The 27,575-nt window shown below is 63.7% G+C and overlaps 1 protein-coding gene across 1 annotated transcript; it reads right to left on the bottom strand.

Annotated features, from left to right (window-relative positions):
• Window positions 1–2,002: 2,002 nt before the first annotated feature.
• PRKAG3 (protein kinase AMP-activated non-catalytic subunit gamma 3) lies at window positions 2,003–25,974 on the bottom strand. Its single transcript, XM_037912555.2, has 12 exons — window positions 25,902–25,974; window positions 21,559–21,598; window positions 20,471–20,913; window positions 20,197–20,278; window positions 19,571–19,629; window positions 18,882–18,927; window positions 15,975–16,029; window positions 6,683–6,809; window positions 5,928–6,093; window positions 5,501–5,538; window positions 5,010–5,156; window positions 2,003–2,129 (listed from the first exon to the last, which is right to left on the bottom strand). Exons 1-12 carry the CDS (start codon window positions 25,932–25,934, stop codon window positions 2,013–2,015), a joined length of 1,353 nt encoding a protein of 450 aa, XP_037768483.2. The 5' UTR covers window positions 25,935–25,974; the 3' UTR covers window positions 2,003–2,012.
• Window positions 25,975–27,575: the final 1,601 nt, after the last annotated feature.

The raw sequence follows: 27,575 nt of genomic DNA on the forward strand, positions 1-27,575 counted from the left end.
GGCACAGCCCCAGCCGCCCCAGTGTGCTAGGCTGGGCAAACGCCCCGGCAGGCAGACGGCAGAGCTCAGCCCCACTCTGCTGCAGAGAGCAGGAGTCACTGGACTAAAGACGCCGGGGAGGCCAGAAACCATCCCGTCCCCTTGGCTACGGCTCCAAACCGGGCAGCGGGATCCGGCCATTTGCCCCAAGCCCAGGCCAGCAACGAGCCATCCGCTGGGAACGGCTCCCACTCAGATATGGGCCACCTGCAGCCAGGTTAGAACCGGGGCCCTCGGGGCGGGGGGGGCAGGCCCCATGTCCAGTGCCCCCAAGCCATCCCTCCCGCACCCGCCTGGGCCAGTACCGGCCACGTCCCTCCAGCCACAGCCCCTGGCCCCCGTCCTGGCCCCAGAGCTGAGGTGACTGGCGGGGGGGCAGGGGGCAGTAAGATGGAAGCTCAACGGGCCACAATGAACAAATGCCACCACGGCCACGAGGCCCCAGCGAGCCGCCGCCGGGCAGACAGCAAGGTGGGCGCGTGCCGGAGGAAAGGCCCCGCAGTGCCCGGGGGCGAGGGGGTGGCCTTGGGCCCCAGGTCTCTCGGAAGCTCTGCCAAGCAGCCTTCTGCAGCCCCACCGGCAAGAGCGTTCAGCCCGCGGGCGCTACCCCGACCGGTGCCCAGCCAGGCGCGAAAACAAGGCAGATACCCAGCGGGGGAGGGGGCTGCAAGGGACCCAGCCATGCCAGCCCCATGGCTGGCGCACAGCACCTCTCGGGACACGGACGGCATCGCCCGCCAGCCAAGCTCTGCACCAGCCCAGGCCAAATGTCCCACCCCGGCCATGCTGACTTCGAACCCACCCGTCTTTTGGGGGGCCCCCAGGATGCCAGCGGGAAGCCCCGTAGATGCCCCCAGCAGCCGGGCGTCCTGCCTGCTCCCTTTCCCCAGCTCTCTGCACCCACCCTGCCCTGGGGGCCCCCAGGCTATGGGTCTTGGAGGTGTCTCCTTGTGCTGCTGGCAGCTGTGGCCGTTCAGAGGGGGCACGGCCAGGGGGCCGGGGGCAGGGAGGGGAGATCCCCACCTCTGTGCCATCTGTCCCCTCCCCCAGAGTGTTACAGGAACACAGTGCTGCCCAGCTCCCCTCCCCTGGGACCCCTTCACCCCCAGCCCACTGGGGCACGATGGGGTCACAGCACCCCGCACAGCCACTGCCCCACGGGGCAAGCCGCAGGCTCCCTGGCCAAGGCGTCTCAGTCATCGGGGCCCCATCCCTACCAGAGAGGGCCCCAGTGACCAGGGATCGAGTCCTGCAGAGGGGAAGCTGCAGGCCATCAGTGGGTTCCCCTCGGAGGCCTGCGCCCGGTGACCTCTGACTGCCCAACGCCCGCGGGGGTGGTGCGGCGAGCACCCCACGGGGGGGTCCAAGGAGCCGGGCCCTGCCAGCGCTGCTGGACGAGCGATCGAGCTGGGCCGGATCACGGGGCGGGCTCCAGGAATCAGTGATCTGCTGTGCCAAGGGGATCCCTGGGCGAACGGGAGCCGTGCCAGGCGGCTGGCTCTGGATCCAGCCGTCCGTCAGCTGCCACCTGCGCCCCCTGGCCCCCGCCTCACAGGAACCACCTCCCCCCCCCGCGGGTGCTTTGCAGGGACGCAGGCGAGAAAGCCACGGATGAAAGGGATGTGGGGGGAGCTGATTTTGGCATCCCCGCCCCAGCAACGGCAGCTGCGATTTGCACTTAGCTCATACGGCCAGAGCGGGGGCCGGTCCCCCGCTTGGCACAGGGCTTCCGAGTCCAGGGGAGGCGGGCCGGAGCGCTCGAGGGTGACCGGACGTGGCGCCGTGCGAGGCCAGGCCCTGCTGCCGGAGAGCAATACAGACCTGCAGAGCCAGCCGGGCGGGGGCCGCAGGAGCGTAGCCCGTGGGGGTGGCAAGCGGCAGAGAGGGGGAGGCCGAGGGCTGAGCCTACCTGAGCCGGAGAGAAGCTGAGGAAATGGAGGGTACGAATGGAGAAAGGACGGAGCGTCGCGGGCTTAAGAGTTAAGAGCATCGATACCTGCGGGCGTCAGCACCAGGGCCTGCAGGATGTCGGAGAGGGAGACGATCCCCCGCGGCGAGTTCTTCTCGTCCACCAGAACCAGGCGATGGACCTGTCGGCCGAGCCAGACCCACCATCAGCCTCACCCGCGGGGCCGGGGTGGGCAGGGAACGGGCAGCGTGGGGGGATCGGGGTCAGTCAGTGCGGGCTGGGTCAGAGGGGGTACGTGGGGGGGGGGGATCGGGGTCAGTCAGTGGGGGGCTGGGTCACTGGGAGTACGTGGGGGGGATCGGGGTCCGTCAGTGGGGGGCTGGGTCAGAGGGGGTACGTGGGGGGGATCGGGATCAGTCAGTGGGGGGCTGGGTCAGAGGGGGTACTTGGGGGGGGATCGGGGTCAGTCAGTGGGGGCTGGGTCAGAGGAAGTACGTGGGGGGGGATCGGGGTCAGTCAGTGGGGGGCTGGGTCAGAGGGGGTACGTGGGGGGGATCGGGGTCAGTCAGTGGGGGGCTGGGTCAGAGGGGGCACGTGGGGGGGATTGGGGTCAGTCAGAGGGGGCTGGTTCAGGGAGGGGGATTGGGGTCAGTCAGTGGGGGGCTGGGTCAGAGGGGGTACGTGGGGGGGGATCGGGGGTCAGTCAATGGGGGCTGGGTCAGAGGGGGTACGTGGGGGGGGATCGGGGTCAGTCAGTGGGGGGCTGGGTCAGAGGGGGTACGTGGGGGGGATCGGGGTCCGTCAGTGGGGGGCTGGGTCAGAGGAAGTACGTGGGGGGGGATCGGGGTCAGTCAGTGGGGGGCTGGGTCAGAGGAAGTACGTGGGGGGGGATCGGGGTCAGTCAGTGGGGGGCTGGGTCAGAGGGGGTACGTGGGGGGGGATCGGGGTCAGTCAGTGGGGGGCTGGGTCAGAGGGGGCACGTGGGGGGGATTGGGGTCAGTCAGAGGGGGCTGGTTCAGGGAGGGGGATTGGGGTCAGTCAGTGGGGGGCTGGGTCAGAGGGGGTACGTGGGGGGGGATCGGGGGTCAGTCAATGGGGGCTGGGTCAGAGGGGGTACGTGCGAGGGGATCGGGGTCAGTCAGTGGGGGGCTGGGTCAGAGGGGGTACGTGGGGGGGATCGGGGTCAGTCAGTGGGGGGCTGGGTCAGAGGGGGTACTTGGGGGGATTGGGGTCAGTCAATGGGGGCTGGGTCAGAGGGGGTACGTGCGAGGGGATCGGGGTCAGTCAGTGTGGGGCTGGGTCAGAGGGGGTACGTGGGGGGGATCGGGATCAGTCAGTGGGGGGCTGGGTCAGAGGGGGTACGTGCGAGGGGATCGGGGTCAGTCAGTGGGGGGCTGGGTCAGAGGGGGTACGTGGGGGGATCAGGGTCAGTCAGTGGGGGCTGGGTCAGAGGGGGTACTTGGGGGGATTGGGGTCAGTCAATGGGGGCTGGGTCAGAGGGGGTACGTGCGAGGGGATCGGGGTCAGTCAGTGTGGGGCTGGGTCAGAGGGGGTACGTGGGGGGGATCGGGATCAGTCAGTGGGGGGCTGGGTCAGAGGGGGTACTTGGGGGGGGGATCGCGGTCAGTCAGTGGGGGCTGGGTCAGAGGGGGTACGTGGGTGGGATTGGGGTCAGTCAGTGGGGGGCTGGGTCAGAGGGGGTACGTGGGGGGATCAGGGTCAGTCAGTGGGGGCTGGGTCAGAGGGGGCACGTGGGGGGGATTGTGGTCAGTCAGAGGGGGCTGGGTCAGAGGGGGGGATTGGGGTCAGTCAGAGGGGGCTGGTTCAGGGAGGGGGATTGGGGTCAGTCAGTGAGGGGCAGGTCAGAGGGGGGATCGGAGTCAGAGGGGGCTGGGTCAGAGGGGGGGGATTGGGGTCAGTCAGAGGGGGCTGGTTGAGGGGGGGGGATTGGGGTCAGTCAGTGAGGGGCAAGTCAGAGGGGGGATCAGGGTCAGTCAGTGAGGGGCGGGTCAGAGGGGGTATATGGCAGTGGATTGGGGTCAGCGAGAGCCCGTGGGAGGGGACAGACCACTGTCGGGGCGGGGTGGGGGGGTCATAACCATACAGCTAGGGGCAGCCTAGAATTCCTCCTTACCTGCAAGGGGTTAAGAAGCTCAGATAACCTGGCTGGCACCTGACCCAAAGGACCAGTGGGGAAAGAGGATACTTTCAAATGGGGGGGTGGGGGGAGGCTTTTTGTGGGCTCTTTGTGTGTGTGTTCTCTGGGGAAGCAGAGACGCACCAGGTCAGAAAACTCCTTCTCCTATAAACCATCCTCAAGTGAGTCTCAATACTGCAAAGAGAGGCAGTCAGAAGTGTGAAAGGCAGAGCGCGTTAGATTACCTTTTGTTTTCAACTTGTGAATTTTCCCGGTGCTTAGCAGGAGATTTATGCCTGGTTTTTGTAACTTTAAAGTTTTGCCCAGAGGGGAATCCTCTGGTCTGAATCGGATTTCCCTGTGAAGTTACCTTCCACCCTGATTTTACAGAGGGGCTTCGTTTACTTGTTTTTCCCTTAAAATAAAGTTCTGTTTTGTAAGAATCTGGTTTACCTATGTGCTTGGTATGTTATTCTCAAGCCTTCCCAGGAAGGGGGTGTAGGGCTTGGGGGGATATTTGGGGGGGACAGGAATTCCAAGTGGTCCTCTCCCTGGGTCTTCTCTAAATCACTTGGTGGTGGCAGCGTGCCGTCCAAGGACAAAGGATTTGTGCCTTGGGGAAGTTTTAACCTAAGCTGGTAGAAATAAACTTAGGGGGTCTTTCATGCCGGTCCCCACATCTGTACCCCAGAGTTCAGAGTGGGGAGGGAACCCTGACAGGGGGCACAAAGGGGGTGAGCCTCACAAAGGAGCGGCCAGGGGACTGGGGGCAGTGCTGGAGTCTGGGGGGAGGGAAGCGAGTCCAGGGACAGATGAAGCTGAGCGGGGGAACTGGCGGACCCGGGTCCAGGGGCCCAGCCCAGCACTAGCCCTGGAGGCCGGGAGCAGGATCTGAGGCAGGGGGCAGGGCCCCCCCAGACCTACCTGCTCCTTTGCAATGCGGTCGATGACGTCGCCCATGGTCTCGTGGGGGTGGCAGGTGAGCACCCCCTCCAGGCAGATCGTTCGCTGCCTCAGCGCCTCCCGCACGCTCATGTCCAGGTTGTTGTAGGTCTTCTGGGCAGCCAGGTGCTGGGGGGAGGGGACAGACAGCCGTGGTCAGGGCCCAGGCCTGGCACCGGAGACGCCTGCCCCCTTGTGTAAGTTGGGGGGTTAGCCCCACTGTCCCTGCCACCCCACAATCCACCCCACAGCCCGAGCTAGGGGATTCGCCTTCACTCCCCCTCTCAGCTCTTGCACTGTGAAACAGCCGCCATGCTCCACCCCAGAGGGGGCTGCACTGTGGTGGCGGGGAAAGGATCCCTGCCCGGCACTCTGGGGTGGAAGGAGCGAAGGGGAAGGGAGGTAACGGCCCGCTGTGGGGACGTGCTCTGCTGCCCAGAGCCCAGCGATCGGGACCCAGGGGTGATACTCACAATCACGTCAAACCTGGAGTACAAGCCCACGACCTCCCCTGGAACGAGAGAGAGAGAGAGCACCGGGGTTACTGGCGGGGCAGAGCAGGGCAGTTGCGGGCAGTGGGGTCAGACGGGCAGCCGAGGCGTGGTGGGGACACTGGGCGGCAAAGGGGGATCCAAGGAGCCCTGGTTCCGGGAGCGATTCCGGGAGCGAGCCGTGGATCAGGGGTAAGAAGGACGGTGCTGGCTGTGCAGAGTGGGGTGCGCGGTGGGCCCGGCCCAGCGGGACGGGGGGACGGGACAGTGGGTGCTCAGGATGGCTGTGGGTTGGGGGTCCCAAGGAGGGCAGCTGAGGGAGTCCAGAGGGGGGACCCTGGAGGTGGACCGGGACCAGAGAGGTCAGGGAGACGGGCTGCCTGGCGTGCCCTGGTGTCTCTGCCCGTACCGGCTTCGTTTATGACGGGCAGCGCCGACACCCGGCGGTCGACGAAGATCTCCAGGGCCATGTAGACAGGCGCCGTCTCCAGCACCATGGCCACGTCCCGGAAGGTGCCCACGCCCAGCTCCTGGATGGTTCTCTGCAGGAAGCGCGGCTTGGGCAGCATGGCCCCCTGCGGCGGGAGAAGGGCAGCGATCAGGGGGCAGCTCCCGGGCACACGCCGAGGGCCCTCTGCTGCCGGAGCCGGTGAGGCCGGCAGGGACGGGGCTCGGGTTTGCAGTCCGAGCTCACACTGGGCAGTGCCCTGGGCTCCTGGGCAGCACGAGGTGACACCCCCCAACCCCCACGGCTGGTCCCGGGCTCCCTCGCGTCAGGCCAAGGGCAACGGCCAGGCAGATCCCCCCGGGCATGGTACTTTGCCGCAAGCAAGTGCCCGTTTGCACGCGCTGCACGAATATACCCCACCCCCCCGCCTGTACGCTCCATACACCCCCTGCCCAAACACCTCTCGACACCCGCACTGCGCACAGACCCACACCCGGTCCTGTCTGCCTGCCTATCCCGGCCTGGGCCAGCCCACAAACACAGGCCACCCCCTCCACCACCCACCCCCCGCACCCCGCACGGACAGGCCTCACCCCCACCCCCTGCACCCGGCCCCCGGGCACAGCAAGGTCGCTGCCCGCACAGGGGTGCCACCCTCCCGTACCCCCCCCCGAGGGTAGGGCTGGCTCAGCAATGCCCCCCCCCGCCCCACTCACAAAGATGTGGAGGAACTTGAGGATGCGCTTGTGTGTCAGGATGTGGAGCACGTTGCCGGACACGGGCTCGATCACCGGCAGCCGGTGGATCCTGTTCTTGATCAGGTGGTAGACGGCATTGAAGAGGCTGGGGGAGACCGAGGCAGTGATGGCGGGGGGGCTGGAGAGCCTTGGGCGGGAACTTCAGGGCACTCTGGAGTAATACCAGGGACTGCGGGCTCCAGGGGTCCGCTGCTCCCCGCCCTTTGCCCACCTTGCCCCAGCCTCTTGCCCCACCCAAGATCTAGCCTGGTGCTATGTTCTGCCAACTGGGGGGTTCTGGTCCTGCCCCTGCCAGCCCCCCACCCTGCCCCCATCACACCCGGGCTCGGCTGCCCAGCTCACCCTGGCAGACCAAGGTTAGAATAATGTCCTGGACTCCTGGGTTGTTTCTTGGTGTGACGAAGTGGGACTGTTCTTAATGTTTCCTCTGAATAGTGTGGGGGTGACTCAGTTTCCCCTAGGCAGTTCTTAAGTATCTAGGGGGTGGGGTAAGGGTGTATGATCATTGCAGAGCCCTAGAGGGCAGGTGTGTGCAGGGGTCTGGACACAGAGAATGGCCAACACCCTGTTTCCTGGCAACTGATGGCCTGAGCTCTTCCGCCCTGCAAGGTGAGAGCTAAAGGGTTGGAGAACAAAGGAATCAGGTGACCTCCTGGCCCGGGAAAGGAACAAAGCCCAGAGGAGGAGGGGCTGGAGGGACTTTCAGTTTGGGGCTGGCTGGGACATGGAGTGAAGGGCAGACGTGGTTGTCTGGCTCACTGCCCCCCAAAATGGACCCAGCTGAGGGGTCCTGTTCTCTGCACCTGCAAGCTCTGTTTTAGACCATGTTCCTGTCATCTAATAAACCTCTGTTTTACTGGCCGACTGAGAGTCAAGTCTGACTGCGAAGTTGGGGGGCAGGACCCTCTGGCTTCCCCAGGAGCCCTGCCTGAGCGGACTCGCAGTGGGAAGCACACGGAGGGGCAGAGGATGCTGAATGCTCCGAGGTCAGACCCAGGAAGGGGGAAGCTGTGTGAGCTGTGTGTCCTGGAGACAGGCTGCTCACCGGAAGGCGACCGCCCCAGAGTCCTGACTGGCTTCATGGGGAGCAGTTCCAGAGCATCGCCATTGGACTCCGTGACAACTGGTGGCAGCGGTGGGATGTACTGCACCCCGTGGATGGCGCTTCCTGCAGTAAGTGACTGGGGAGCAGTAAAACGAAGGGGGATTGACGAGGACCAGGCGTGCTGAAGGCTCAGAGAGGAGCGGTTTCAGGGGGCGGTAAACCCCTGGGAGTGTGTGACCAGCGAGAAGGACTGTGCAGTAATGGGGTCCCCCTGGGGACTGCAGTGAGCAGGCTCAGGGGTGGAGGAGCCTGCGGCTTGGCCCTGGGAGAGAGAAGGACTTTTGCAGTAACAGGGTTCCCCTGGGGATTGCAGCGAGCAGTCCAAGGGGCGGAGGAGTCTGCGGCTCGACCCTGGCAAAGAGGTGGTGACCTCGAAAAAGCTGGCATACTTGGGGTTCTCCCTGGAAACCGTGGGGAGCTGAGAGCACACAGGCCTGTGAGTCCACAACAACGTGGGAAGAGCGGAGTGACGGCCTGTCACCGTCTCCTTAAGAAGGACATTGTAACCCTGTGCAGAAAGAGAGGGTTGAGCATTGGAAAGTTCACCAAAGCACAGTTCATCGTGCAGCTGGAGGAGGATGACCGCTCTAAGGAACAGATTCCTGACCCCAAATGGGGCGATAGCAGGATCTGGGAGCAGCTGGAGTGGTAGCCAGGCATGGCCAAGACTCCTGTCCCCGACCAGATGGGGGTCTTCACGATCGGGTTCCCCATTGGGAGATCGGAGACGGACAGGGTTGGAGCTGAGTCCGAGAGAGCAAGAGGACTGTGAGAGACAGCGAGAGCCCGAGAAAGAGCTGCAGAAGCAGCCGCAGCATGAACTGGCGGTGGGGGAGCGGAGAGGCCTAGGGGACCTCCCAGGGGTGAGTGGGGATAGACCCCGGGGGGCCAGTTCCGCAGGGAACCTCGAGACTAAATTGCTGCCCCTGGTTAAGGAGTGGGGGGATGTGGATGCCCACCTCACTGCCTTTGAGCAGGCTGGAGATCTGAACCAGGGGGACCCTGAGGAAAAGCCCCGGTGTCTAGCTCCCTCGCTGGGTCCCAAGGCCGTAGACTCCGTCAGCCAGATGGGTTGGGAGGTGGACGGGCTCCCACTCCTGGTCCCAACCTATATGTCTGTGTGGAGTTTCCTGGGGTCAGGCCCCTCGGACCCCCAGGGGGAGCGGAAGGTGATGGTCAATGGGGAGACATTCCTGGGGTGGCGAGATCCTGGGACAGAGAGAACTGTTGTCAGGCCCTGGGTGGTGCAGCCTCAGATGCTGAGGGGCTGTATGAGCTGGGTGAGGGTCCCAGGGATGAAGCCCCTCGCCCTGCCTACTGCCCAGATCCCTGTGCGGACCCAGGAGGGGTCAGGCTGGCTGGTTGTTGGGGTTCTCCGGGATATCGGCTGCGAGACCCTGTTGTGGGGTGACTGTGTCTCTTTGGGACAGGATCCAGGCCCTGCTCCGGTAACTGCCAAGGGTTTGAATTTGAATCCAGGGAACCAATCGGTGGAGAGGGAAATGGTCAGTGAAAATGCAGATGACCTGGCTGGCAGCAGGGAGGAGCTGCTGGGCTCAGGCTACCTGCCTGCCTGTAACCAGACCCCTGGGGCTGGGTGGGACAGAGAGATGCTCCCTGCGCCCTTGCACACTGGAGAAGGGGCTCACGCTGGCTCTGATGCTGTGAGGAAAGCAGCGAGCTCGCTGCCTACCCTCACTGGGACAGCAAGGGCAGCGCTGAGCAAGGGGGAAGATAAGACCCCAGCTGAGTGGGGGGAGACACAGGCAGGGCAGGGGATCTGTGGGGAGTGGCAAGGTGTTGGTAAGGAAAGTCTGGATGAGCCTAGGCAGCCTTGTGAGCCGATGGCTGTGTCTAGTCAGCAGGGTGGGAAGGCGAGGAGAGTGGAAGATGAGTGTCCCTGGACCTTACCTGTTAGCTGGGTGGAGAATTGGGACAGGGAAGGAAATGTGCCTGTGTCTGTCAGGGGTATTGACTTGCCTATGGAGGGAGCTACCCTGATCTCCAAGCAGTTGTCTGTGACCAGCCTTGTGTGCTGGGACAAGGGGAATGAGATCCCAAGCTGTGTGTCTAGGAAAGGAGAAAGTGTGTCCGGCTCTTCTTTGTCTGTGGAGCAGACAGAAGGGGCCTTTCAGCCTGTGACGGTTGAGGATAGTGCAGTTGTCTCAGAGTTGGTTCTGGATTCAGCTAAAGCCCAGGAAGGGAAGGGTCCTAAGTTTGGGTCTGCTCAGGAGAATGGCCCTGTAACTAGGTCGCATCCAGTTAGTGTCTATGTAAAATCCCAGAGCCCAGACAATTCTGGTGCTTGTATTTTGCCTGTTGCTAGTGTTTTGTTGGGAAAGGGTGTCGCAACTCTGTCTAATCAGGGTGAGATCCTAGCCAGGGCACAAGGAGAGCATGAAGGTGTGTGATTGTGTTACCTACTGAGGGTGTGGAAACCTGTAGCAAGAAGGAAAAGATTCCTGAACTTGTGTGTGGCAAAGGGAAGGAGAATGCTTCTGACCTTTTCTCTAGGAAGTCTGTCAGTTTGCCTGAAAGGGGATTGTGTAGGAATCCGCCGGATGGGCCAGAGGTAATTCTGGATGTAAGGGAGACCCAGAAAGAGTCTGTTGTTGCTCAGCAAAGTGTTCCTCTAGAGCAAGCCCTAGGTAAAGAGGGTAAGGGCAGAATTTCTGTGAGGGGTGAATTGTTGCATAGAAAAGCCCTCGGGAAAGGAATCCTCATGGAGTCTTTGCAAGCAGTTTACTGCCACTGAAGGGTGTGAAAGTGATTTAATCAAGACAGTTTCAGTTCCTAACAGCCAGAAATTTTCTGTTGTGAATGGATCCACTGACTGTCCTGTTGAAAGATCCAGTGTGGAGAGCCTTGAGAAGGTCTCAGATGAAGTGAAAGCTGTTAAGAAAGTTAAACCGTCCTATAACCAAGTGGCTGTGTTTGGCCTGCTTGATGGGGAGAAGACCCAATCCCAGTTTGACCCCCTGGGGTTTTGGGGTGGCCAAAGGGCACGGGCCGCATAAACCTTCCCACATGCGGCCTGTGAGTGCTATCGACCACCCCCGACCTAAGGGAGGGCGTGAAACTGGAAGGGCCTGGTGTAACTCCTACCAAGGAATGGGGGAGATGCTGGGGCATCCATGGGAACGTGGGCGGCTTCGAACTTCCCCAGGTCACTGGCTAAAGTGACCCCGCTCAGTTCGATCTCGAAGGGGGGAGAGATGTGACGAAGTGGGACTGTTCTTAATGTTTCCTCTGAATAGTGTGGGGGTGACTCAGTTCCCCTATGAAGTTCTTAAGTATCTAGGGGGTGGGGTAAGGGTGTATGATCATTGCAGAGCCCTAGAGGGCAGGTGTGTGCAGGGGTCTGGACACAGAGAATGGCCAACACCCTGTTTCCTGGCAACTGATGGCCTGAGCTCTTCCGCCCTGCAAGGTGAGAGCTAAAGGGTTGGAGAACAAAGGAATCAGGTGACCTCCTGGCCCGGGAAAGGAACAAAGCCCAGAGGAGGAGGGGCTGGAGGGACTTTCAGTTTGGGGCTGGCTGGGACATGGAGTGAAGGGCAGACGTAGTTGTCTGGCTCACTGCCCCCCAAAATGGACCCAGCTGAGGGGTCCTGTTCTCTGCACCTGCAAGCTCTGTTTTAGACCATGTTCCTGTCATCTAATAAACCTTCTGTGTTACTGGCTGGCTGAGAGTCACGTCTGACTGCGAAGTTGGGGGGCAGGACCCTCTGGCTTCCCCAGGAGCCCTGCCTGAGCGGACTCGCAGTGGGAAGCACACGGAGGGGCAGAGGATGCTGAATGCTCCGAGGTCAGACCCAGGAAGGGGGAAGCTGTGTGAGCTGTGTGTCCTGGAGACAGGCTGCTCACCGGAAGGCGACCGCCCCAGAGTCCTGACTGGCTTCATGGGGAGCAGTTCCAGAGCATCGCCATTGGACTCCGTGACAACTGGTGGCAGCGGTGGGATGTACTGCACCCCGTGGATGGCGCTTCCTGCAGTAAGTGACTGGGGAGCAGTAAAACGAAGGGGGATTGACTAGGACCAGGCGTGCTGAAGGCTCAGAGAGGAGCGGTTTCAGGGGGCGGTAAACCCCTGGGAGTGTGTGACCAGCGAGAAGGACTGTGCAGTAATGGGGTCCCCCTGGGGACTGCAGTGAGCAGGCTCAGGGGTGGAGGAGCCTGCGGCTTGGCCCTGGGAGAGAGAAGGACTTTTGCAGTAACAGGGTTCCCCTGGGGATTGCAGCGAGCAGTCCAAGGGGCGGAGGAGTCTGCGGCTCGACCCTGGCAAAGAGGTGGTGACCTCGAAAAAGCTGGCATACTTGGGGTTCTCCCTGGAAACCGTGGGGAGCTGAGAGCACACAGGCCTGTGAGTCCACAACAACTTGGGAAGAGCGGAGTGACGGCCTGTCACCGTCTCCTTAAGAAGGACATTGTAACCCTGTGCAGAAAGAGAGGGTTGAGCATTGGAAAGTTCACCAAAGCACAGTTCATCGTGCAGCTGGAGGAGGATGACCGCTCTAAGGAACAGATTCCTGACCCCAAATGGGGCGATAGCAGGATCTGGGAGCAGCTGGAGTGGTAGCCAGGCATGGCCAAGACTCCTGTCCCCGACCAGATGGGGGTCTTCACGATCGGGTTCCCCATTGGGAGATCGGAGACGGACGGGATTGGAGCTGAGTCCGAGAGAGCAAGAGGACTGTGAGAGACAGCGAGAGCCCGAGAAAGAGCTGCAGAAGCAGCAGCAGCATGAACTGGCGGTGGGGGAGCGGAGAGGCCTAGGGGACCTCCCAGGGGTGAGTGGGGATAGACCCCGGGGGGCCAGTTCCGCAGGGAACCTCGAGACTAAATTGCTGCCCCTGGTTAAGGAGTGGGGGGATGTGGATGCCCACCTCACTGCCTTTGAGCAGGCTGGAGATCTGAACCAGGGGGACCCTGAGGAAAAGCCCCGGTGTCTAGCTCCCTTGCTGGGTCCCAAGGCCGTAGACTCCGTCAGCCAGATGGGTTGGGAGGTGGACGGGCTCCCACTCCTGGTCCCAACCTATATGTCTGTGTGGAGTTTCCTGGGGTCAGGCCCCTCGGACCCCCAGGGGGAGCGGAAGGTGATGGTCAATGGGGAGACATTCCTGGGGTGGCGAGATCCTGGGACAGAGAGAACTGTTGTCAGGCCCTGGGTGGTGCAGCCTCAGATGCTGAGGGGCTGTATGAGCTGGGTGAGGGTCCCAGGGATGAAGCCCCTCGCCCTGCCTACTGCCCAGATCCCTGTGCGGACCCAGGAGGGGTCAGGCTGGCTGGTTGTTGGGGTTCTCCGGGATATCGGCTGCGAGACCCTGTTGTGGGGTGACTGTGTCTCTTTGGGACAGGATCCAGGCCCTGCTCCGGTAACTGCCAAGGGTTTGAATTTGAATCCAGGGAACCAATCGGTGGAGAGGGAAATGGTCAGTGAAAATGCAGATGACCTGGCTGGCAGCAGGGAGGAGCTGCTGGGCTCAGGCTACCTGCCTGCCTGTAACCAGACCCCTGGGGCTGGGTGGGACAGAGAGATGCTCCCTGCGCCCTTGCACACTGGAGAAGGGGCTCACGCTGGCTCTGATGCTGTGAGGAAAGCAGCGAGCTCGCTGCCTACCCTCACTGGGACAGCAAGGGCAGCGCTGAGCAAGGGGGAAGATAAGACCCCAGCTGAGTGGGGGGAGACACAGGCAGGGCAGGGGATCTGTGGGGAGTGGCAAGGTGTTGGTAAGGAAAGTCTGGATGAGCCTAGGCAGCCTTGTGAGCCGATGGCTGTGTCTAGTCAGCAGGGTGGGAAGGCGAGGAGAGTGGAAGATGAGTGTCCCTGGACCTTACCTATTACCTGGGTGGAGAATTGGGACAGGGAAGGAAATGTGCCTGTGTCTGTCAGGGGTATTGACTTGCCTATGGAGGGAGCTACCCTGATCTCCAAGCAGTTGTCTGTGACCAGCCTTGTGTGCTGGGACAAGGGGAATGAGATCCCAAGCTGTGTGTCTAGGAAAGGAGAAAGTGTGTCCGGCTCTTCTTTGTCTGTGGAGCAGACAGAAGGGGCCTTTCAGCCTGTGACGGTTGAGGGTAGTGCAGTTGTCTCAGAGTTGGTTCTGGATTCAGCTAAAGCCCAGGAAGGGAAGGGTCCTAAGTTTGGGTCTGCTCAGGAGAATGGCCCTGTAACTAGGTCGCATCCAGTTAGTGTCTATGTAAAATCCCAGAGCCCAGACAATTCTGGTGCTTGTATTTTGCCTGTTGCTAGTGTTTTGTTGGGAAAGGGTGTCGCAACTCTGTCTAATCAGGGTGAGATCCTAGCCAGGGCACAAGGAGAGCATGAAGGTGTGTGATTGTGTTACCTACTGAGGGTGTGGAAACCTGTAGCAAGAAGGAAAAGATTCCTGAACTTGTGTGTGGCAAAGGGAAGGAGAATGCTTCTGACCTTTTCTCTAGGAAGTCTGTCAGTTTGCCTGAAAGGGGCCTGTGTAGGAATCCGCCGGATGGGCCAGAGGTAATTCTGGATGTAAGGGAGACCCAGAAAGGGTCTGTTGTTGCTCAGGAAAGTGTTCCTCTAGAGCAAGCCCTAGGTAAAGAGGGTAAGAGCAGAATTTCTGTGAGGGGTGAATTGTTGCATAGAAAAGCCCTCGGGAAAGGAATCCTCATGGAGTCTTTGCAAGCAGTTTACTGCAACTGAAGGGTGTGAAAGTGATTTAATCAAGACAGTTTCAGTTCCTAACAGCCAGAAATTTTCTGTTGTGAATGGATCCACTGACTGTCCTGTTGAAAGATCCAGTGTGGAGAGCCTTGAGAAGGTCTCAGATGAAGTGAAAGCTGTTAAGAAAGTTAAACCGTCCTATAACCAAGTGGCTGTGTTTGGCCTGCTTGATGGGGAGAAGACCCAATCCCAGTTTGACCCCCTGGGGTTTTGGGGTGGCCAAAGGGCACGGGCCGCATAAACCTTCCCACATGCGGCCTGTGAGTGCTATCGACCACCCCCGACCTAAGGGAGGGCGTGAAACTGGAAGGGCCTGGTGTAACTCCTACCAAGGAATGGGGGAGATGCTGGGGCATCCATGGGAACGTGGGCGGCTTCGAACTTCCCCAGGTCACTGGCTAAAGTGACCCCGCTCAGTTCGATCTCGAAGGGGGGAGAGATGTGACGAAGTGGGACTGTTCTTAATGTTTCCTCTGAATAGTGTGGGGGTGACTCAGTTCCCCTATGAAGTTCTTAAGTATCTAGGGGGTGGGGTAAGGGTGTATGATCATTGCAGAGCCCTAGAGGGCAGGTGTGTGCAGGGGTCTGGACACAGAGAATGGCCGACACCCTGTTTCCTGGCAACTGATGGCCTGGGCCCTTCCCCCCTGCAAGGTGAGAGCTAAAGGGTTGGAGAACAAAGGGATCAGGTGACCTCCCGGCCCGGGAAAGGAACAAAGCCCAGAGGAGGAGGGGCTGGAGGGAGTCTCAGTTTGGGGCTGGCTGGGACATGGAGTGAAGGGCAGACGTGGTTGTCTGGCTCACTGCCCCCCAAAATGGACCCAGCCGAGGGGTCCCGTTCTCTGCACCTACAAGCTCTGTTTTAGACCATGTTCCTGTCAACTAATAAACCTTCTGTTTTACTGGCTGGCTGAGAGTCACGTCTGACTGCGAAGTTGGGGGGCAGGACCCTCTGGCTTCCCCAGGAGCCCTGCCTGAGCGGACTCGCAGTGGGAAGCACACGGAGGGGCAGAGGATGCTGAATGCTCCGAGGTCAGACCCAGGAAGGGGGAAGCTGTGTGAGCTGTGTGCCCTGGAGACAGGCTGCTCACCGGAAGGCGACCGCCCCAGAGTCCTGACTGGCTTCATGGGGAGCAGTTCCAGAGCATCGCCATTGGACTCCGTGACACTTGGCCTCACTCCCTCATATGCCAATGCGCCCCCCCACATCCCCAACCCCTGGTTCCCCCTTCCTCTGTGGGGCAGACTCCGTGTAGGACCTGCCCCAGCCCCCTACCCGGGCTCCCACCCGGACCAGCCTGGCTCTAGGGGCTGCCATGGCCACCCAGGCTCTGGCAGGCTCCATCTGGGGTGGCCAGTGGGCCTGCAGTGGGGGCAGCCGGCCCAGAGACAGGCGCCCCCCCTCCTCGGTGCTTCCCCCATGTGGCTGGGGGTGGATTTACCTGTCATTGGGGGAGATGGAGACCAGGGGCTTCAGGGAGCCTTGCAGATAAACCTCTGGAAAGGAAGCAGAGGGGGTGAGCTGGGGGGTCGGGGATGCGGGGGAGCAGAGGGTGTGAGCAGGGGGCCGAGGGTGCAGGGGCGTGTCAGGATATAGATACTCAGGCCTGCCTGTAAAGGCCTATTCTTTAACAACTTAGATGTATTTTTACCACTTAGCTACTTACAGGGGTACAAAAGAAAGAATCAAAATCACAGTCCGCCCGTGTCTGGGCTTCTCTCGCTAGGAGAGTCGGAGGCCTGGTTCTTAGGCTCATCCTCACCTCCCAGACCAGCCCGATGGGAATACGGTGCCGCCGGGCTGGCAGGGAGACGATCCTGTCCGGATAGTGCCCATCACCACCAGCTCAAGGCGATGAAAGAAAACGCCGTTCGATAGCAGCCTGTCTGGCACAAAATCCCTTCTCCGCAGGATCATAGACCAGCAGGGTTGGAAGGGACCTCAGCAGGTATCTAGTCCAACCCCTGGCTCAAAGCAGGACCAAGCCCTAAATGGCCCCCTCAAGGATTGAACTCACAACCCTGGGGTTAGCAGGCCAATGCTCAAACCACTGAGCTATCCCTCCCCCACTTGTGTCTGTGAACCCCTCATTCTTGTGTGTTTTATCTTTATGGCCCGGCCCCCACTTTTCTACTGTCAATCTGTCTGGATGTCTAATTGTTTCTGTCCGCTGTATAATTAATGTTGCTGGGGTAAGTTAATGAGGGGGGTGGGATACCAGCCGTTAGAGAATGATGTTACAATGTGCTAGGATTGGTTAGTTAAATTTCAGTAAAATGACTGGTTACGGCAGGGGTTCTCAAACTGGGGGTCTGGACCCTTGAGGGGGTCGCGAGGTTATTACGTGGGGGGTCACGAGCTGTCAGCCTCCACCCCAAACCCCGCTTCCCTCCAGCATTTATAATAGTGTTAAATATATTAAAAAGTGCTTTTAATTTATAAAAGGGTCGCACTCAGAGGCGTGCTCAGTGAAAGGGGTCACCAGGACAAAAGTTTGAGAACCGCTGGGTTAAGGTATAGCGGAGAATATTACCGTAAAAACCTGGGGTCAAACAGGAAGTGGAAGGGAAAATTGGAATCATGTTTGCTAAGGGGGGGGGGCGGGAACAGGGACACAGGTAAGACTCTGCAGCGTGGGAGCCGGGCAGGGGCCGCGGGGTAAACGCTCCCCGGTGTCGGAGCCGGGCAGGAGGGAGTGGGGTAAACGCTCCCCGGCGTAGGAGCCAGGCGTGGGGGCGTGGGTTGAAGGCTTCCCGGCGTCGGAGCCGGGCAGGGGGCGCGGGGTGAAGGCTCCCCGGCGTGGGAGCCAGGCGGGGGGCGCGGGGTGAAGGCTCCCCGGCGTGGGAGCCAGGCGGGGGGCGCGGGGTGAAGGCTCCCCGGCGTCGGAGCCAGGCGGGGGGCGCGGGGTGAAGGCTCCCCGGCGTGGGAGCCAGGCGGGGGGCGCGGGGTGAAGGCTCCCCGGCGTCGGAGCCGGGCAGGGGGCGCGGGGTGAAGGCTCCCCGGCGTGGGAGCCAGGCGGGGGCCGCGGGGTGAAGGCTCCCCGGCGTGGGAGCCAGGCGGGGGCCGCGGGGTGAAGGCTCCCCGGCGTGGGAGCCAGGCGGGGGCCGCGGGGTGAAGGCTCCCCGGCGTGGGAGCCAGGCGGGGGGCGCAGGGTGAAGGCTCCCCGGCGTCGGAGCCAGGCGGGGGGCGCAGGGTGAAGGCTCCCCGGCGTGGGAGCCAGGCGGGGGGCGCGGGGTGAAGGCTCCCCGGCGTGGGAGCCAGGCGGGGGCCGCGGGGTGAAGGCTCCCCGGCGTCGGAGCCAGGCGGGGGGCGCGGGGTGAAGGCTCCCCCGCGTCGGAGCCAGGCGGGGGGCGCGGGGTGAAGGCTTCCCGGCGTGGGAGCCAGGCGGGGGGCGCAGGGTGAAGGCTCCCCAGCGTGGGAGCCAGGCGGGGGGGCGTGGGTTGAAGGCTCCCCGGCGTGGGAGCCAGGCGGGGGGCGCGGGTTGAAGGCTCCCCGGCGTCGGAGCCAGGCGGGGGGCGCGGGTTGAAGGCTCCCCGGCGTCGGAGCCGGGGAGGGAACACTGGGGAACAGGCTCTGTGGAGTGGTGTGAAGGGCTTTGGAACATGCTGGCTCGGACACTCACCCAGCAAACATCACATCGTCCGCGCTTCGGAGGCCTGGCCTTTTGCCGCTTGCTGTCTGCGTGACAGGGGCCCAGGAAGCGGGAGGGTGGAGGGAAACCCCCCTGACATCTCAGAGGGAGTGAGCTGGGGGCCAAGGGTGCGGTGGGGAGAAGAGGGGAGCTGAGGGGGCAAAGAGGGTGAGTGGGGGGCCGAGGGTGGGGGCAGAGGGGGCGAACCGGGAGCTGATGAGGGTGAGCAGGGAACCAAGGGTGCGGAGAGACAAATGGGGAGATCTGGGGTCAAGGCTCGGGGGGGGGCCAACAGGGAGCTGAGGGGGTGAGTGGGGAGCCAAGGCTGTGGGGGTGGCAGAGGGGGCGAGCGGGGGGGCTGGGGTCTGTCCCTGGGGGGGCACAGTCTCTGCCAGGGCATGGCTGGGGCACAAGGGCAGTGGGATGTGGGTGCCAGACAGCTCAGGCCTGTGGGGCAGGCTGGGGAGGGCAGGTCCTCTGAGCAGGGGCAGCCGGGGCAGCCTGCCAGGGCGTCTGACCTGCAGCTTCCGGTGCCCGGGGCAGCCCCGCCCCCGGGGGGGATCAGGGCCTAGGGGGGGATCAGGCATGGGAAGGATCTGTAACTCCCACAGCCCCAGCGCACCCCCCACTTCACCCTCCACCCCACCATGCTGTACACACCCCACAGACCCCTGCACCTACGCACACCTTCCCTGCCCCCTGCCGTCTTCTCCCTACCTCTCCAGGTCTCAATTTTATGCTCTTCCAGCTCATAGATCTGCACCTGCAGCACAGGGAAAGGGGGGTGAGGCAGGTGGCAAAGGGGGACCCGTGGAGAGGGCCCTGGGGGAGCCACAGGACCCACTGGGGGCTGCTTGGGAGCTGCCTCTGGTCAGGGGCTGCCTTTGACTGCGTGACTCCCAAGGGGGACTTCAACGGGGTGGCGTCAGATGGCCACTTTGCCCCCACCAGCTCTGCCGGGGTCACACGCCACGCTGGGGACGCAGATCCCAGAGGCAGGGCACCCACTCGGATGTACCCGCGGTCTGCCAGAGAGGGTCTGTCCATGGGCCCATCTAGCCTGGCGTCCTGTCTCCTCCCGTGGCTGGCACCAGAAGGGACGTGTCCCCAGCCGGCCAGCTCTGCCCAGGGAACACGCTTTGCCTCTCGCACTAACACTGAGCCAGATGCTGTTGGGGTCCCCTCCCGGCGCCCCCCTGGTCCCCCCCCAGGAACTCAACAGCCCCCTGGCACTGGGGACCCCGGCATGTGCCCAGCGGTGTAACATCCTGCCTGCCCCTCTTCCCACCCCACAAGCGGTTCCTGAGCCCCCTTCCCGCCTGCTGGGGGAGTCTGATCTTGAGGGGGAGCCGCCCCCAGAGGGGCAGAAGCTCCCCAGCCACGGGGCAGAGGCCTGGCCAGCTCACCAGCGGGGACCGGTAGTAGCGGTGCAGGATGTTGATGAAATCCGTGATGGTCAGCATCCCTGCAGGGGGAGATGGGCAGGGTCAGCGGGGGCAGCTGGCGGGGGGCACCACGGCCGTTCCCCAGCAGCTGGCTTCACAGCCCTGCTTGGGCAAAGCCATCTGCCCACAGGGCACACACCGGCTGGGCAGCGGCACCCTCAGCAGTAAGGTACCCACCCACCCCCAGGGTAAGAGGCAGCCGGGCCCCATGGCCCATTCACAGCTTGGCCCCTCCACTGAGCCAGAAACGGGGGCCACCTGCGTGCCAGCCTACTAGGGGTGAACAAGCCCAGCGGGTCCATGCCAGCAGCCGCAGAGCAGCTGGCTCCATGGGCGCAAGGGACCTGGGCCAGGAGCAAACCCGGGCCGGTGCCAACAGTGCCCTGGAGTATGATGGGCTCTGTGCCATGCTGGGTGTCGGGGGGCATCGGTGCCACGCTGGGTGTCGCTGAGATCCCTGTCGAACCAGCAGGGCTTGGGCATCCCAGCACAGGGCACAGCGCCCCCGTTCTGTGCCATCGTGACTAGCCGAGGCTGCCTGGCATGGACTCGCTGCCCCCCCTCCTCCTGCCCCCCTCGGCACTCACCCACAAAGCACTGCTTTTTGCTGTCCCAGAGGGGGGCGGCCCGCACCCCGTTGGCCACCAGCGCCAGGAAGGCCTTCTTCATCTGCAAGCCAAGCAGAGGGGCCGTGAGACCACCGGGGAGGGGGGACGACGGCAGGGCAGCCCCCATTCGCCCACCAGCCTGCCTCACGGGGCTACGGGACTGCTCGGGGTGGAGGGAGGGACCGGCCCAGCTGCGCCCCCCCCAGCCCCCAACGCCCAGGGCAGCCCCATGGCCCGGACCCTCGGCGCTCACCTGCAGCGTGGTGTCGAACACCAGCAGCTTGGAGCTGGTGGGGACCGCGGCGTAACAATGGTGGCTCCTCAGGAACCTCATGTAGGGCTCGGCCTCGGGGCCCTGGAACAGGGCGTCTGGGCAGAGCGCCGGGAGCTCGGCGTGCAAAGGGAGGCTCCTGGTGTCCGAGCCCTCGGCCTTGGCACCGGTGCCAGGGATGCAGCCGGCCTCGGCGCTCATGCTGGAGCCCATCACTCCAGCATCGGAGCCTGCGTCCTGGGTACCGGAGCCATCGCTGGAGCCCATCACCCCGGCATCGGAGCCTGTGTCCTGGGTATCGGAGCCATCACTGGAGCCCATCACCCCGGCATCAGAGCCTGGGTCCTGGGTACCGGAGCCATCGCTGGAGCCCATCATCCCCGCATCGGCGCCTGCTGCCCCGGTATCTGGATCTAGGCAGGAACCTAGCGGGGCAAGGTCACACGCTGGGACTCCATCCCCACAGGCCTGGGGCAGGATGACGGGCAGGCGTGGCAGCAGGCCTGGGGGGCACCCTCCCCCTTCGAGCAGCTGGCGTCCCACTTTGCCCCTGTCCCAAACGCCCACAGACGGCCAGGCCACCGGCTGCGCGTGCCAGGGCCCCCAGCCCCGAGCTTTGGGCGCGGCCGGAGCAGTTTCCGGTGGGTCTCGGCCTCGTTTGCGACCGCGACAACCCAGGGTTGTATTTGGGGTCAGGGTGGACACAGACCCTCCAGCTGCATCAGCAAGGGACGGGGTGAGGAGAGGGCCACGCCGTCCTCGTGGGCATCGGGAATTGGTGGGAGACGCCCCTGGGCTGGGCGGGGTGCAGCCGCTCTGGTGCCTTTAATGAGAAGGGCGAACCAGTACTGAGGGGAGGGGCTGCAGGTCGGGAGTGAGGGGCATCAGCAGAGCAGTACTGGGGTGTGGGGGGACCCCAGGGCTGGGATAGCAAGGGGGCTGCGGCTCAGGAGTGAGGGGCATCAGCAGAGCTTGTGGGGCTGAGGAGCGATGCATTCGCTGCACAGATGAGCGAAGCTGCTCAGCCAGGCAGTGCCCCCTGCCCCCCCCCCACCAGCCCCCCTACCCACCTGCTTCCTCTGAGCGGAGACGCGTGGCCGGCGGCCGTCCCTGGGGGGAGAGAGAGAAATCGGTGGGGACGGGGCAGAACAAGAGCCAGCCCACGTGTCTCCAGGAGCCAAGCGCCCACGGGCCCTGCCAGCGCAGACCTGCTCTGTCAGCCTCCCCTGCCCATCACCGGGGCATCGGAGCATGGCATGTGCCAACCCCAGAGGGGCAGCAGCTCCACGGGGCAGCAGGGCCCCATCCCCCCGTCCCACCCCAAAGCAGGCCCCGTGCCCTGGCTCCAAGCCTGCGTGCCCGAGACGTGGGCGTGACCCCCACCCCCCGGGCAAGGGTCTGAGCCCCCTGCTCGAGGCATCCGAGGCCGAACTACCCACATGATCCGCCACCCACCGGGAGCTGCCCGACTGGAATGCTGGGGGGTGCCAGGCCGGGGGCTCCAGCCTGGACCAGGCTGCCCATGGGGCTGGGCGGGAGAGGACCCGCTCCCTGCCCCTTGGGGCTGACAGGGCGCAGGCCGGGCAGCTTGGTCACACGGGCGAGCAGAGGACATGCTGCCCCTGCCTGGCTCTGTGGATGGAGGGGGCTGGGGGCAGGGGCAGCGGGGGAGATGGGGGGGGCCGGAGGGGGCTTGGGAAGAGGAGCTGAGATGCAGCAGGGGACAGCCAGGAAGGGGGCGAGGGGTCGCAGCGGAGCGGGCCATGGAGGTATGTGGGGTGGGCAGGAGGGAGGGGTGAGAAGCCGGGAGGGGGTGAGGGGTCGCAGCGGGGCGGGCCACGGGGGGCGGGTATGTGAGGTGGGCCAGAGGGAGGGGTGAGAAGCCGGGAGGGGGCGAGGGGTCGCAGCAGGGCGGGCCACGGGGGGGTATGTGGGGTGAGCCGGAGGCAGGGATGAGAAGCCGGGAGGGGGCGAGGGGTTGCAGCGGGGTGGGCCACGGGGGGGGGTATGTGGGGTGGGCCGGAGGGAGGGGTGAGAAGCCGGGAGGGGGCGAGGTTCCAGTGATCAAGGTCTGGGGCAGAGAGGGAGCCGTGGGGCTGGGATGGGGGCAACTGGGGGCAGGGCAGTGAAGTTTGTTGATGGGGGGGGGGAGGCAGTGGGGGATGGGAACCGGTGGGCTCTTGGGGTCTGAGCAGCTCAGCGGCTGGACCAGAGGTTCCCTGAGGGGCCGATCCCCCCACTAGAAGCCCCCCATTGGGAGCGATGGGTGCCCGGCCCCTGGAACTGCCCGAGGGGCCACGTCCAGCCCCAAAGCCCCAGGCACCTTATGCTGAGCCCAGAGGGGCCTGGCCCCGGAGAGCCGCTGCAGAGAAACTGGAGGCCACAGGGGGGCGCCCCAGGGCAGGTGTGAACAGCCCTGGGGCAGGTTCATTGTCACACTCCCCAGACCCTGGAAACTGAGTGATGGTGGGGGGCGATCACAGACACCCACCCTAGAGACACCCCCCCAGACACACGCCACAGAGACACCCCGCCCCATGGACACCCCCCTAGAGACACCCTGTGACGAAGGGGGACTGTTCTTAATGTTTCCTCTGAATACTGTAGGGGTGCCTCAGTTTCCCCTATGCAGTTCTTAAGTATCTAGGTGGTGGGATAAGTGTGCGCTTCCCACAGCGAGTCCGCCCAGGCGGGGTCCTGGGGGGGCCAGAGGATCCTGCCCCCCCAACTCCGCAGTCAGACGGGACTCTCAGCCAGCCAGTAAAACAGAAGGTTTATTAGACGACAGGAACATGGTCTAACACAGAGCTTGTAGGTGCAGAGAACAGGACTCCTCAGCTGGGTCCATTTGGGAGTCTGCCCTTCACTCCATGTCCCAGCCAGCCCCAAACTGAAACTCCCCCCAGCCCCTCCTCCTCTGGGCTTTGTCCCTTTCCCGGGCCAGGAGGGCACCTGATTCCTTTGTTCTCCAACCCCTTAGCTCTCACCTTGCAGAGGGGAAGGGCCCAGGCCATCAGTTGCCAGGAAACAGGGTGTCGGCCATTCTCTGTGTCCAGACCCCTGCACACACCTGCCCTCTAGGGCTCTGCAAAGATCATACACCCTTACCCCACCCCCTAGATACTTAAGAACTGCCTAGGGGAAACTGAGGCACCCCCACACGATTCAGAGGAAACATTAAGAACAGTCCCACTTCATCACACCAGGCCCCACCAGTGGCAGGCCCCGGAGAGGCCGGGGGCTGAGCTGTCCCCCAGGGCAGGGGGAGCCGGGCACAGCGAGGACTCAGGGCTGATCATCCCCAGCCCTGGAGGCAGAGGCAGACCTTCCTCCCCCTTCTCCGGAGTGCCACGGCTGCAGCCCCCGCTGGCCATTTGCCCCGGGAGGCCACCCCGGCCTGGCACTGCTGGCCAAATGGGCGCTCGGGGCTCCAGGAAGGCAACAGGGCCGCTTGAGCCGGCCTTGAGGTCAGGGCTCTGCAGTGCCCCACAGCGAGTCCCTGACGCCTCGAGTGCCTCAAGGCTGGGCTTGTGGCTAGGGCACCGAGCTGGGAGTCTGTCACGGAGTGTGGGGGGCCCTGCACCCCTCTTCCTGGGATTCCCCGTGACTCTCAGCCAGCCAATATCACAGAAGGTTTATTGGACAAGAGGAACACAGTCTAAAACAGAGCTTGTGGGTACAACCAGGACCCCTCAGTCGAGTCCTTCTTGGGGGCAGGGAGCTTAGACCCCAGCCCTGGGGTTCCCTGCATTCCACCATCCAGCCCAAAACTGAAACCAACCCCCCCCCCCAGCCGGCTCCCTCCTCCAGCCTTTGTCCTGGTTCCCAGGCCAAGGTGTCACCTGGCCCCATCCCCCTCCTGGCTCAGGTGACAGGCTCTCAGGTCTCCCATCCCCAAAGAAACTCCCCTGCCACATTCCCAGGTCAACACTCCCCCTCCCTGCTGCCTCACAGAGTCAGGACGCCTGGGTTCCCTTCCCATCTCGGGGGGAGGGGGTGGGGGGACTGGGAGTCAGGACCCCTGGATTCCATTCCCAGTTTGGGGGAGGGTGGGGCTGGGAGCCAGGACACCTGGGTTCCCTTCCCAGCTCGGGAGGGAATGCACCAGCTCCAGTCTTGTGCCCTCCCGGAGCCCAACCCAGATCCCTGCCTCCCGCTGCCCTTCCCCATCGCACTGAGTAGCTGGGACTGGAAAATGCACCTGACTCCAGCTGGTAGCTGGCTCAGGGCCGGCGGCGGGTGCCTGACACCCACGTTCCCCCAGCTCGGACCGGAGAACCCAGAGAGCCAGCCCTTGGGGAAACCCGCATGTGGACTGCTCTGTGCCCCCGGGCAGGGTCAGGCTGCACCACCGTGCTTAGCGCCGGGCACTAAACCATCCATCCCTTCCCCCAGAACCGCTGCCCCTCAGCAGGACCCCAAGGAACCCAGCTGGGTTTTCCCCAAATAGAAGGCTTTAATCCTCTGATTTTCTCTAATTCAAGAAAAACGCAACGGCCGGGAACCCGACAGCCCTGAGCGACCCTACAATAACAAACCCCTGCGTGTGAGTGGCCCTGCAAGCAACCCTACAATAATAAAGCAGTGCGCACAGCCCAGCAGCAAGAACAACCCCAGAATGACAGCGTGTAAAGACCAGTGTTTACAAGTAACCCTACAATAACAAACTAACAGGATCCAACCCAGCTCCTGCCAGCAAGCAACCCTACAATAACAAACCAGCGTACGCAGCCCAGCGCTTGCTACCAACCCTACAATGACAAACCAGCAAGCACACCTCTCTCTCAGCAGCGATCCGACGACAGGAAAGCCCAGCTGGGCTGCCCTAGGAAACCCAAGCCCAGTGCTCACAATCTACCCTACAACCAAAACCCAGCGGGCCCAGCCTGTCACTATGGGGCAACCCTACAATAACAGAGCAGCCTGGCACGCCCCGGGAGGGCAAAGCATCGCCAGGGGAAACGCACGTGGGTGTCAGGTTCCCACTGGCTGCGCTTTTGTTCCAAACCAGTGCCAAGGGCGGAGTAAACTCAGCCCAGACGGGAATCGCAGCTGGCAGCCTGGAGCGCCCACCCCAGGGAGCCGGGCTGGGCACTGCCGCAGGGCAGGGCCGGCAGGGGGCAGTGGGCAGCAGCTGGGGGTGACAGGTAGGGAAGGGAGGTGGGAAGGAGGGGGGGCGGGGTGGGGAGAAGCCAGGGGGTGGCGGCAGGGGCAAGAAGGGGTCTCGGGGGTGGAGGTGAAAGCTAGCCTTGCAGGGCTGAAAGGAAGCAGGAAGTCGGTGGGTGCAATTTGGGACAGGAAGTCCCCCAGGCTTGCTCTGAGGCTGGCATGGCTGCAGGAGGGGCCCAAGGCAATCCCCTCTCCAAGGCCCCTCCAAACAGGGTACCCCGGCCCCCCCGGTTTCCTCCCCTACCTGCCGCGCAGCTGGGGCCGTGAGCTGCTCCATGCCAGTCCCCGCGCCAGCCCTGCTATTCTGGGCCTGCCGCTCGCTCCCCAGCCCCCGCAGATTGAGTGTCAGGCTGGCACCCGCACAGCTGGGACGGGAGCGGCCTGCCAGGCCCTCCGCGGAGACGCGCCGGAGCCGGCTGGAAGGGTCCGCGGGGCGACGGCCGGCAGCCAGCCACCTGCCCTCAGCCCACGGCCCACGGGCACTTCCCGGGCCGCGGGGAGCCGAACCAAGCGGAGCCCTGAAATAGAGACCTGCACCCCCCGGGAGCCGCAGGCAGACAGACAGACTGGGGCGAAGGGGACAGACAGACGCCGGAGAGCTGGGACGGGGGACAGACAGACAGGGGCACAGGGCAGAATTTGGGCTCCGGGGCCCAGAAGGGCTCTCCCGGCGCACGCCCGGCGGCACAGCTGGTCCTGCCCAGGGACCGCAGCCCATCGACCACCCGCTTGCCCTGGGACGGGCGCCGGCAAGGCGTGTTAACTCCTCGTGCCTCGCACGCCGCGCCCTCCTCTCGGGGGCCTTTCCCGGCCCTGGCGAAGGGCTCAGTGAGCGCGAAAGAAAGCGGGTCTCTCGCCCCAAGGGACGTGGGTCCAGTGACAGATAGTCCCCCCCCCGCGGCCCCCAGCAGCTTCTCTCTGCAGCTAAATGGGTCAGCCAGAGAGAAGGGGCCTGGGGAGGGACGGAGGGAGGGGGTGTTTGGGGATGGACGGACACACACAGATGGGGGGGGACGGATGGAGGGAGGGGGTGTTTGGGGATGGACGGACACACACAGATTGGGGAGGGGCAGTGGGAGGGAGGGAGGGGGTGTTTGGGGATGGACGGACACACACAGATGGGGGGGATGGATGGAGGGAGGGGGTGTTTGGGGATGGATGGACACACACAGATTGGGGAGGGGCGGAGGGAGGGAGGGAGGGAGGGGGTGTTTGGGGATGGACGGACACACACAGATGGGGGGACGGATGGAGGGAGGGAGGGGGTGTTTGGGGATGGAGGGACACACACAGATTGGGGAGGGGCGGAGGGAGGGAGGGAGGGGGTGTTTGGGGATGGAGGGACACACACAGATTGGGGAGGGGCGGAGGGAGGGAGGGAGGGGGTGTTTGGGGATGGAGGGACACACACAGATGGGGGGGGGACGGATGGAGGGAGGGGGTGTTTGGGGATGGAGGGACACACACAGACTGGGGAGGGAGGGGGGTGTTTGGGGATGGAGAAGGGAGGCCAGGGGGGGGAAGGAGGCAGGATTTGCCCCGACTCACCCCCAGGGCTGTGCTTAGGGTGGCGAATCGGAGACTCAGCCGGGCCATTAACCCTGCCGGGAGCGGCCGAGGGAGCCAGTGAGGGGGCAGTCGCAGGGCCAAGCCCCGGAGGGGGCGGGGGGCTGCAGAGGAGATGAATTGCAGCGGGGTGGCCCGGGGGCAGAGCCAGGTGGGCACGGCAGCGCCAGGGGCTGCGCTGGAGAAGGCTCTTGCGCTGCCCAGCGTGGGGCAGTGAGCTCAGCTGGGGGGCTCAGAAACGGGCGGGCGATTTGGAACTGGACACCGCGATGCCGGCCCCCGAGAGGCCCGGCAGAGCCCGCAGCCTGCAGGGACCCCGGTGAGCGCTCAGTGGGGCAGAGCCAGTCCCAGC

This window comes from Chelonia mydas, chromosome 11 (genome assembly GCF_015237465.2).
Source record: "Chelonia mydas isolate rCheMyd1 chromosome 11, rCheMyd1.pri.v2, whole genome shotgun sequence".
Classification (NCBI taxonomy): Eukaryota; Metazoa; Chordata; order Testudines; family Cheloniidae; genus Chelonia; species Chelonia mydas.

Bases quoted from the DNA above. Each gene is read 5' to 3' on its own strand.
- PRKAG3 (XM_037912555.2), bottom strand. From the start codon at position 25,934: ATGGAGCAGCTCACGGCCCCAGCTGCGCGGCAG. The intron at 20,279-20,470 runs GTGAGCGCCGAG...CTTGGCTTGCAG, and splicing joins TGTTCGACACCACGCTGCAG to ATGAAGAAGGCCTTCCTGGC. The intron at 6,810-15,974 runs GTAAATCCACCC...GGTCTCCCCCAG, and splicing joins TCCATCTCCCCCAATGACAG to CCTCTTCAATGCCGTCTACC.